Consider the following 11,190-nt stretch of genomic DNA (forward strand, 5'->3'; position numbering starts at 1 on the left):
CCATTGATTCAACAAGGTGCTGAAAGCATTCTTTAGAAATGTTGGCCCATATTTATAGGATAGCATCTTGCAGTTGATGGAGATTTGTGGGATGCACATCCAGGGCACGAAGCTCCCATTCCACCACATCCCAAAGATGCTCTATTGGGTTGAGATCTGGTGACTGTGGGGGCCATTTTAGTACAGTGAACTCATTGTCATGTTCAAGAAACCAATTTGAAATGATTCGAGCTTTGTGACATGGTGCATTATCCTGCTGGAAGTAGCCATCAGAGGATGGGTACATGGTGGCCATAAAGGGATGGACATGGTCAGAAACAATGCTCAGGTAGTGAGCCGTGGTATTTAAACAATGCCCAATTGGCACTAAGGGGCCTAAAGTGTGCCAAGAAAACATCCCCCACACCATTACACCACCACCACCAGCCTGCACAGTGGTAACAAGGCATGATGGATCCATGTTCTCATTCTGTTTACGCCAAATTCTGAATGTCTCAACAGAAATTGAGACTCATCAGACCAGGCAACATTTTTCCACTCTTCAACTGTCCAATTTTGGTGAGCTCTTGCAAATTGTAGCCTCTTTTTCCTATTTCTAGTAGAGATGAGTGGTACCCGGTGGGGTCTTCTGCTGTTGTAGCCCATCCGCCTCAAGGTCGTGCGTGTTGTGGCTTCACATATGCTTTGCTGCATACCTTGGTTGTAACGAGTGGTTATTTCAGTCAAAGTTGCTCTTCTATCAGCTTGAATGAGTCGGCCCATTCTCCTCTGACCTCTAGCATCAACAAGGCATTTTCGCCCACAGGACTGCCACATACTGTATATATACACACACACACACACACACACACACACACACACACACCCCATTTAATTTGAATAAATGTCCATTCTAATAGAGCCTAATATGGTCATAAAATAGAGCTACATTGAGCAGCACACGCCATAATGGAGGTACAGATGGGGGATACTATGATGCAGTGCATAATATAATAATGCATATTCCTCTCTTACTGACTTATTAAAAGTAATTAAGTAATTTTGCAAAAGATTAAAGAAACATTTTACTGTGAAACATTAAAAACAAGAAAAAAAACCCAAGGTGTTTTTATGTTTATTCAAGCAGCAGATCAAGCGTAAAAAAATGACACACTCTGTGACCTAATGAATTAGGCCCTCTGCTGGATTCCACAGTTTGGTGAATATGAATGCTAAAATGATATTCCTGAAACTCAATCTTCCAAAAAGGTATGGCTTATGTATTTCTGAATTTAAGCAAAGAGAATGGCCACCCACTAGGCAGTGCAGTATTAGTGTCCAACTATTTGAAGATATTACAGTATGGGATACACTGAATAAACTGAAAATAATTTAAAATAGGTCCACAAGCTCAGCATTATCAAACAAAACACATAAAAACTGGTTTATTACCTAATATAGGCTTATAGTCACGATGGGTCATCATGGAGTATGCATCCCTTCATTTAGACATTTTAATTTATTATCCAGTGCCACACTTTCAGCTACATCTATGTACCAGCACCCATTATAGGCTATGGATACACTTGCCGTGTATCCATAAAACAGAGGTTACAGAGTGTCCCATCATGTGTAGGACATTTATGCAGGATGTTGTGGCAGTCAAAGCGCCTGCATTCCTTGCTGCTGAGCGGTATCCTGGAGTTGCTGCATGACAGAGTCCTCCCCTGTTTGTGACAAACCTCCAGTGAGAATGTACAACATGCCCTCTTCCTGACTGCCCTCTGTAGCATTGACGGGTAGCCCCTCAGTCCTCTGCTGCTCCAGCAGCACCCCTCTCAGTTCTTCCTGCAACTCTGAAGGAGCTACCGCCGATTCTTCCTCTAGCTCCTGACCTTCAGCCGTGATACTTTCCTCATCCTCCTCCGCTTGCCTGTTTTGTCTTTCCCTCATTAGCTGCTCTGTCAGTTCCACACTCTCGTAGCGAATCAGCTGCAGCCGCAAGAAGCCATCCTCGTGCTCCTTGTACCTGACAGAGCGATGAAGAGGACACCAGTGCTGCAACACCCCATCCATATCAAATTCAGCATTACTGGACAGATCGATATTGTCAATGCAAGGCCTACCTGAATCTGGGGTGTCCCGAGGGCCATTTGAATTGGTGCTTTTTGTGCAGATGGACAGTTAGGTTGTTGCCCCTGGTGAAGCACTGACTGCACACATGGCACTTGTAGCGAGCTACAAAGTTCCCCTGATTACAGAAAAAGAGAGAGAACTAGAAATGACACTTAAACTCCTATCTGGGAGCACATTTACAATAATTTTAAATATTCCCTTTCTCACCTCATGCCTTCTTTTATGGTGAATCTTCAAGGTGCCATGGGTACGAGATGTGAAGCCACAGCCAGGAACGTCACAGTGGAATGCCGGCTCGCTGCTGTGGGTATCCAGGTGTTTGCGTAAATCTACCAGATTCTTACACCTGCAAATACAAAACCAAGCGGGGGAGTGTTAAGAAAACAACAACTTAAGTGTTTCACAGCTTTATCTTGTGTTTTTTTTTTGTGCACTGCTGCAGCTTCAGAGGATGCGGTACCTGTATTCGCAGTATTCACAGCTGTATGGCTTCTCGTTACTGTGTCTGAACTTAATATGGTTGCGCAGTGAAGAGGGTGATGGACATGTCATGTCACACAGCGGGCATTTGTAGTGGCTCACTGCACCAACAACAAAAAGACAAACCGGTGATAAGATTTAAAACGTCTATTAACTCTGCAGAGCTGTTTGTTGTCAACAGAGATTTCTTTGCAATGTGACCCGTTCACCAGATGCAGGGTTCTAGAGAGTAGAGGCTTATTAATGAATGTTTATGCGGACACCTGTGCAGAAACTCAATTAGCAGTGTGAAGTAGGTGGGAAGTGGGTATGGATTTATGGCAACCCTGGTGGGAAATAAAGAAAAATCAAACAAACTTACGAGTAAAAGGACTATTTTGGAGTGTTCACTGTGTGTTTTATGAAACCATCTATCAGTTCTCAAGTTTTATTTTGTACAGGTATGAGCGGAAACCAATGTCTACATGGCAGGTAGAAATCAATCTGAAAATCTATGGCATGGTTTGGGTAAATGATTGTCAGTAGGGCTTGTGTGATTCTGTTAGTTGGCTCAAACATGCAAAAAGAGCAGTGCGTAAGTCCTCCCCAGCCCATTGGAATAACAACTGGTAACACAGACAACATGGAGGAGGAGAGACTGACCATGGGTTCTCATGTGGTCTCTCAGTAGTCTTTCTGTTGCAAAACGTTTGGAGCAGTGAGAACACTGGAACCGCTGACCTACAGCACACAAAGACATCCAAAGCGAGAATTACAAGATGATAAAATCTGAAAACAAACAAACAAAAAAAGACTTATAATCTTTACCTTCCATGGCGCTCTGTCGTATAATGTGGTCAAAGAGCTTGGTGTTGTTGGCGTACATCCCCCCACAGCCTGGACATGCCACTACCTTCTCCTGGGTGTGACTGCGCAGGTGCTCCCGCAGCTTAGGACGCCCTTTAGCAGTGGCTTCGCAATCTGTAGATTGACCTGCTTAAAACTTGGACTCAACAATGCTACATTCTTAATACTAAGCAGAAAATGTACCCTTTAAACTTCTTCGACCATAAATCGGTTGGGTAATCTTTATTTACATTGACATTTTTAAACTACTTGATATAAATCATGTTAAATTACACACCTTTCCATCCACAGCGTATCGGGAATTCACTGTCCCCTGCTGGTATATCTATGCACAAGCTATGCATCTCCACATGGCGATAGAACCACTCTGGGTTTTCATACGGTGGTTGCTTTGGCACATATGCACAGACAGAACAAACACGTAGCCAGAAATATATAGAGTTAAAGACGAAAAACTTGAAATTCTGCTTCTCATCCCATTCATCTAAAATGTGTGCACTTGGAAGATAAACACTCTGCACCTTTCCAAATAATCTCTAATCATCAGCCAAGCTTACCTCACATTCGTCCCAGAGGCAGACAAAATTGTCTGGGATTTCAGGGATGATGTTGTGGTTTTGGTAGCCGATGGAGCAGGTGCCAATTTCTGGCTGGGCATTAAGCACCTGCTGACCCAACTGCTTCAGCTTAGTATGGTAACAGTGGAAGAACAGGTGTCTTCGCAACTCTTCAGGACCCTCCACAGAACAAAAACCACAGTCTTTCCAAAGACAGTTTCTCTCCCCTTGACACAATAAGCAAAGAGTTTGCATTAGTAGGGGCTACACAATGCACCAATATTTCTTGTTTATCATCCATCATTTGCACCGCAGCACATTGGATGTAAAATGAAGTTGTAAATTGTTAGTTGTAAATCCTTTGTAATCAATGACAGGCTGAGGTCGACAACCTACAGACACCTGCACACGCGTGGTATCTTCCCTGGTGGAGGTCTGCAAGGCCTGAACTGTATACATCTTCACTTGTTTAGGAGGCGTTGAGTGGTGAACATTAGTGTTTGGCCATAAAATTAACCCTCTGTACCCTCAGCCATTGTTTCATTTCACTCCAGTGTGTTGCAGTAAGTTACAGACCCAAACCAATCTACTTCCAGGCTATACTTCCTTCCCGAATAACTAGCTACAGCTCTAAATAAACATTAATGTTAGACGAGCCACCGCCAGACACCTTGGACTACAAAACTACGTCCTCCTCACCTTCGGTTTCTTCTTCTTCGTCCTCCTCCGCCATGTTCAAAGCATTCAGGTGACCCTCCGCGTGCTTGCAGAAGTTCTCCATCCGACTGAAGGACTCCTGACACGAGCTCCATTCACACTCCAGTTTAAGTGTTTTCTTGTGGATCCGTTTGTTAGGAGGCATCTCTCTGACTCACACGTGGGCTAAACGTAGTGTGTTTTACACCGACTAAAGGTTTGACCATCACCTGGCTTGTACCGCACCGGGTGCTGGTTGGTAACGTTACCTGTACCCAGTGTATCTACAACCTCTACCGGGGCTGTTACAGAGATTTAGGAGCCTCCTCCTGAAACACTTTGACGAACGAAAAAACACGAAAAGTCTTACTTGAACAGGAGCTTCAACACAGTAACTTGCTGTTTAAAAGCAGTGACATGATGTGAATATTATGAGTTGTTTTGGGCCAGTCACAAGAACCGCGGGCTGCGTGCATCACAGATGCCTCCCCAGAAACAATGTATACTTTAATAGTTCCGGGTGTGACAGGTTCCGCCTCAAAATATCCTTTTAACTTTTTTCCATTACATTTTGGGATAATCGAAAGTAACTACGGTAAGTGCATTTACGTAAATGCTGTGTTGAGTATAATTTTTAAATACTTGTACTTTACTTACTAAAAATTTTTTTTTGTTACTTTATACTTCCACTCTAACTATATTTTGGAGGCAAATATGGTTATTTTTACTCCACATTTATTTAGCAGAAATAGTTAAATTAGGATTTTACATACAAAACATGCTCAGTTTATGCAGTGTTATAGATTAATCACACTCAACACTAGTTACTACAAAGTAGTAGAGCCCAATTCATGCCAATACTGATATAATTAAAAAAATCAAACAATATAGGTCGATATTCTTTTTTCCTTGATAAACATAACATTAACAAACATTTATGATAAAGACTGAAGTACTCCAGTATAAATATGATCGTTAGTCAAGTATTTATACATTGTCATATTGCGACTTCTTATTAAGGAACTTCTTCATATACAAATAACAATGACGCCACAATTTTATATTTCAATTTTCTCTGCTTTTATTTTTCAGTTTGTGCGGTCTGTCTCAACAGTTTCTCGTTTGTAGTTACATTCCTAAGCAAAATAGTCCAGTGCAGGTTGACTTCACATTGTCACGTCTGCTGAACCTACTCTAGTCTTGAGTGATTATAGCCTCCTTATCTTCTCACTGCATTTCTTCACAATCACCGTTCTGTGCACGTTTGTTCAGCAGTAAAAATAACAAACAAAAAAGAAACTAACCACCCATGTTGAATGGATTGATAGTTATGCAAAATGAAGAGTGATTGGGTACATTTTTGTTCAACAGCAGATTCAACCAATGGACCACTGTGTGAATATTTTTATATTTTCAGAGCACTTCTACATCCATCAGTCAAATCGCAACAGTTTAGTAGCAGTCAGCCATTGATGGTGGCTGCTCTGAAGACTGGAAGTCATCCCCACTTACTTTACTTTCCTTTCCTTTAAAAAACAAGTACAAAAATATGCTTTCAGCGTGGATACAAGATAATTAAGATCCAGTTACATTTTCCTGCTTGTACTTACTGAGACCAGGAGAATAACAAACCGTACTGCTGTTGATGTCAGACCCTTCGCTGTTCATGCTTGTATGTGAAAAAGTTGTACCAAAGAGAAATATAGACTTAAACCTTGCACTGGGCCTTTACTGCAGTTAGAGTCTGAGGCAGAAAAGTAACAGTGAGGTAATGGACTTAAAAAGGCAGATGAACCACGATCCTGTAAAATAGTCCCATAACAATATCCTATTTTTTCAGTCAGGATTCTCTCCACTTTCCCGGAGAGCTGTCTAGACGTCGTAGAAGAGACGCACCAGATGATAACGGATCCCAAAAGCTAGTGCACTGCCCATCACCTGAGAGATACACAGAAATCAGCATCCAGTAAAACATTCAGGCACTTCCTAATGACCAACATAATTCCAGGGTGTTTGGACACAGCAGGTGCTTTGTTATACCTGTATGATGAGCATGATGACTGTGAGGTTTCTCTCATGGGTGGGACCGAGTAATTTCAGGACCAGATTTATTAAGGTCATGTTGTTGCACTCAATAAAATCATCATCTCCCTCCTGGCCTCTTCGCACCTCTAGCAGCTTCAGTAACTCTGCCACCTGTTGAGGATTAAGGGCATTATTGTTATCAACTCAGCTGCAAGCCTGCCACTGGCCTGCCTTGTGTGTTTTCCCACCTAGACAAATCCTTCCTCACTACATGTACTTTTTTAATGAGTAACGTGGGACAAGACCTCTGAATCACTACCCACTTCTCTACGAATATTCAGTGATTCAAATAGTAATATAATAAAGTGTAACAAAATGTATATTGAGGGTACACGCTACCCCTTGCATGGGCACGGCAACTGTATACTGGACTGTGGGTATGATGTGCATACAGTATGAGCAAACAGGTTTTATATCAAAACCAAATAATGCCACTGCCTTCTGACAAAGTCAGTGAAAAAGAGCAGAAACAATTAGTTGATTAAATTAATAGTCCAGACAGAAAATACATTTTAGCAAGTAATTTAGCAAGCAAAATTGCCAGACATCGTCTACTTCCAGCTTCTCCAACTTGAGGATTTGGGGATTTTCTCAGTTTTACATAATATTTAAAGAAATATCTTTTGAGTTTTTGACCTGTGGTCAGACACACATCACCTTGGGCTCTGGGGAAATATGACACACATTCATTACAGTTTTGTGATTTCATTTAGACAAAATGGTTAAGCAAGGTTTACCTTCAGGATGAGGTGTCCTAATTTAGAGAGGTCCTTTCTTTTGAATTTAGAGTAGCTCATTCCCAGTTTGCCTGTGTCTGGATTCAGCCTTTCATTAGCAGTGACATTGGGAGAAAGACAAAAAGGATAAAAGACAGACATAAACACAGAGTACATAATCAGCATTAATGAACAATGAATCACAAACAAATATAAAGTCCATGAGCCCAGTGTTACCTGGGGAGCCGGTGTCTGGGACAGGGGATGATGTGAAAAAGCTGAGGCAAGGAGTAGACAAAGTTAACCACTTGAGGAATGAAGAACAGCAGCATTGTTTTGCTGAAGTGTCCCAGGATGCCGACTACAGCGAAGGTCATCCCAGCAAAGTAGCAGAAAGTGTCTCCCACAAACACAGATGAGGGGTACCTGTGACAAAATAGGTTGCAAGTTGACAGGATATAGGGGCACAGACACATTTAGGGCCGGATTTACTAACATCCCGTATAAAGAGTACTAAATTGCATGTGCATTCTAACATATTGCACATGCAATTGTAGTACCCATTATGGGTGATCACCTAAGAATTATTGTCCAGATGACAGCAGGTGCACACACAATGGAGGTGGCAGTATTTAAATGAGGGTTTTGCGTGTTTTAATGGTTTAATGGCCATGGAGAGTTGGGAGGGAAAGCAACCACTGCCTAAAAACCTTGGTTTGTTTCATTCAGTGAGTCCTGAGTATGTGGAAATTGTTATGTACCTGCCCATCCTGCCTAAGACTGCACTAAGTACTTGGGACAGCACACCTGAAAAACTGCTTTAGGATACTGCAACTTTCTAAATTCTACCATCTTGCAAAGAAAAGAAGTCAGGTCAAAATGAAATTTGCTTTATTGGCATGAATGTTAATACAACAGTATTGCCAAAACTTCAAGGAAAATACAAAAAAACAATACAATTCATATAGTTCATCGAATAAATAAAATAAAATAATTTTATTTCTATATATTAGGGCTGGACGATATGGCCAAAAATGTTATCACGATAAAAAGTTTCATATTTCATATTTCTTTTGAGTTTAAAGGCTGATTTTTGCTACTAAGGGAAAGTTGAAGAAACCTGATGGTTAATTGTGGTTTAAACTCGTCTTTATGGTCAACACTTGATGCCAAACAGTGGATCACTTCACAAATCTGAGGTAGAACATTCAAAACAATTATGATAAAATCTTTTTCAACACATATGCATGAGTAAAATTAAGTAAAAGCTTTTTTTCAGTCCTTTTTCCTCAACAAAATAACCATCTTCATAAAAAATTAAGTCCTAATTCGTGTATGATTCAATTGAATAAAATCAAACATTTATTGAATATTTATCGAACATTTGTTATATTGTTATTGAAAAAAAATTATATTGCGATAATTATTGTTATTGTTTTATTGTCCAGCCCTACTATACATTGGATATAAAATAATATTATCAAATTTTATTTAATTTATTATCTAATAATTTGCTGGTGATATCAAGTTTGTACACTTTTTTGCTCACGCAAACCTTTAGTAAATCGGGCCCCTAATGTAATAAAAATGTTCACAGAACTGCCTCAGGTAATAGGTTTAACTTACCAGTTGTGGTAAAAAAGTGCTAATGTAGTGAAGAAGAACGGTATCATGAAGTAGAGGGAGAAAACATGGTCATCACGGTAATCTCCTGATAAATTAGATAACACAATAAACCAATGTTATGAGGATTTTTTTTGTGCAACTGGAAAGACAGTAAAATGTCATGTTATCATTACCACATATTTACTTTTTTCACTTGTTTCAGGGATTTTCAAGTAAAATGAACATTGGAAACCAACACACACATGACTGGCAGTGTAAAGAGGGTGTGATCTGTAAATGCTGATGATGAGAAAGGAAACAAACCACACACCACCAAGCTCCAGCAGGTTGAAGAGGATGATGGAGCCGGAGATGAACAGGGCTTGACCTGACTCGATGCCGTTGATGCCTGCAAGGATGTTGATGGCATTTGTGCAGAACACTGCAAGCATTCCCATGTAGACGTAGTAGAGGATACCTGCAGAAGATCATTAAATCACATCATTTACAGAATGACTGAACATGAGTGCAACAGCACATAACACACATTGTCCAGAAATATGTTTATGCATGTCCTGCTTTATGTTTTGTTAGTGGCTCCCAGCTGTAAATGAGTAAAGACAGCTCCAACAAAGATCATGCCGGAGGGATTGTATATCGCAAGAGGAGCTGGAGGATGTGACTAAGGTGGAAGGATGTCTGGGCTACTTTGCTGAACCTGCTGCTACCTTGAAAATGCTGCACACAACTCACCCAAATCCAAGTGCAGCCCAAGCAGGGCTCTGAAGGGCTTGGGCACCACGATGACCGTGTTGCCGAAGTTGGTAAAATAGACCATGAGCAGCGGCAGGGAAGCCATGGTGGGAAGCAGGAGCTTGTGTCTCCACCGCAGGTTCAGCACATCATCAGCAAACCCCAGAAAGATCATGCAACAGATGGCCAGAAGTGCACCAATCAGCTGTACAAACTGATGCAGAAACAACAACACAGAGAACACAGCTGGGCTTCAGATTTGAGAGAAACACGCGGGTTTAACTACACATCAATCAACCCACCTCATCATGTGGGAAGCCCATGCACTGATCTCCTACAAAGCAGCTGAGGAAAGGCACTGGGATGAAGCAGAAGAGGATGATGAGGAAGACCGTCCCACTGATGACTCCTTGAGACTCTGGACTGCAAAGAGGGGTGAACGAGGAAGAGAAACAACGCGAGAATTAAGCCAGGAAGAGAGCACATTTGATTTCCAAACAAGACACATTTTACCTGACACATTATTAAAACACAAACTGGACACCACATCATAGCAACGATACGAAAATGACTCACACTTCCTTTTTTATTGTTTTGTTTAGGTCCATTCCGTACAATCTGGCCGAGATGAAATGGTCTTTGAAAGCAGGAATGAGCTTCAATGTGGCCAAGCAGCCGAGTGCCGACATGAGACAGTTAATCACCAACGGGAGGATGGGTACCGGAGACATACTGGTGGGTCTGTCACTGACAGATCAATTTTTTTAAGCTAATGCGACGTTGCCCCTGCAGGCGATCGATGAGCGAGCTTTGGCTTTCTTCACTGAAGAAAACACATGTCATATCTTTATTTTAGAACAAAATACATCTCCGTGTTTCCGGTGTCAAAGAAAAGCAAATCCATAAATCGCAATGGTAATCCATACCATATTTCATTACGGGTTATCTGTGCACTGCCTGGTTGACTTAACTCCACGTCTGATAGCAGTTCAACCGTTAAGTTCCGAGGGTTACGAGAAGGCGGTACTTCCGATGTGGCTCTTCAAAGTAAAACATTAAAAACAGCTGCAACGCTTATTATTAATATTAGCTGGAAACACTTTTCGCATTAAAGGGAAATCTTCGATGAATGCATATAATTTGTTGTCTTTTAATAAACTATCTCTATATTTGCTGTGTTTTTTTAAGGCCGTTCTTTCTGTGTGTCGTTGTTGCTCATGTAAACAAACATTTAGCTTTAACAACTTCCTGTCACTGACAAAACGGAGATTGACACAGAAGTGATTTCTTCTTCTGTGGTCAGCATGTCATTCGTATAATGAACTTCTGCCATCTGT

At 41.1% G+C, this 11,190-nt stretch overlaps 2 protein-coding genes across 2 annotated transcripts; both read right to left on the reverse strand.

The window, feature by feature from the left end:
- Window positions 1-1,098: 1,098 nt before the first annotated feature.
- Window positions 1,099-5,176, reverse strand: LOC123963977 (histone H4 transcription factor). Its single transcript, XM_046041116.1, has 9 exons — window positions 4,698-5,176; window positions 3,999-4,225; window positions 3,719-3,830; window positions 3,403-3,555; window positions 3,238-3,315; window positions 2,576-2,696; window positions 2,323-2,461; window positions 2,106-2,230; window positions 1,099-2,008 (listed from the first exon to the last, which is right to left on the reverse strand). Exons 1-9 carry the CDS (start codon window positions 4,858-4,860, stop codon window positions 1,642-1,644), a joined length of 1,485 nt encoding a protein of 494 aa, XP_045897072.1. The 5' UTR covers window positions 4,861-5,176; the 3' UTR covers window positions 1,099-1,641.
- A 574-nt stretch (window positions 5,177-5,750) lies between these two features.
- dpagt1 (dolichyl-phosphate (UDP-N-acetylglucosamine) N-acetylglucosaminephosphotransferase 1 (GlcNAc-1-P transferase)) lies at window positions 5,751-10,861 on the reverse strand. Its single transcript, XM_046041078.1, has 9 exons — window positions 10,430-10,861; window positions 10,156-10,276; window positions 9,854-10,067; window positions 9,432-9,578; window positions 9,122-9,206; window positions 7,733-7,921; window positions 7,517-7,604; window positions 6,735-6,890; window positions 5,751-6,632 (listed from the first exon to the last, which is right to left on the reverse strand). The coding sequence occupies exons 1-9, from the start codon at window positions 10,582-10,584 to the stop codon at window positions 6,567-6,569; spliced, it is 1,221 nt and encodes a 406-aa protein (XP_045897034.1). The 5' UTR covers window positions 10,585-10,861; the 3' UTR covers window positions 5,751-6,566.
- Between the last annotated feature and the right edge of the window lie 329 nt (window positions 10,862-11,190).

Source organism: Micropterus dolomieu, linkage group LG23, assembly GCF_021292245.1.
Source record: "Micropterus dolomieu isolate WLL.071019.BEF.003 ecotype Adirondacks linkage group LG23, ASM2129224v1, whole genome shotgun sequence".
NCBI classification, from domain to species: Eukaryota; Metazoa; Chordata; class Actinopteri; order Centrarchiformes; family Centrarchidae; genus Micropterus; species Micropterus dolomieu.

Coding starts and splice junctions, on each gene's coding strand:
- LOC123963977 (XM_046041116.1), bottom strand. CDS start 4,860: ATGCCTCCTAACAAACGGATCCACAAGAAAACACTTAAACTGGAGTGT. Junction 4,226..4,697: donor CGAAGAAGAAGAAACCGAAG/GTGAGGAGGACG, acceptor TATTGTGTCAAG/GGGAGAGAAACTGTCTTTGG. Junction 3,556..3,718: donor GATACGCTGTGGATGGAAAG/GTGTGTAATTTA, acceptor GTCAATCTACAG/ATTGCGAAGCCACTGCTAAA.
- dpagt1 (XM_046041078.1), bottom strand. CDS start 10,584: ATGTCTCCGGTACCCATCCTCCCGTTGGTGATTAACTGTCTCATGTCG. Junction 10,068..10,155: donor TGGGCTTCCCACATGATGAG/GTGGGTTGATTG, acceptor TTTCTGCATCAG/TTTGTACAGCTGATTGGTGC. Junction 7,922..9,121: donor GCACTTTTTTACCACAACTG/GTAAGTTAAACC, acceptor ATTTTGTCACAG/GTACCCCTCATCTGTGTTTG.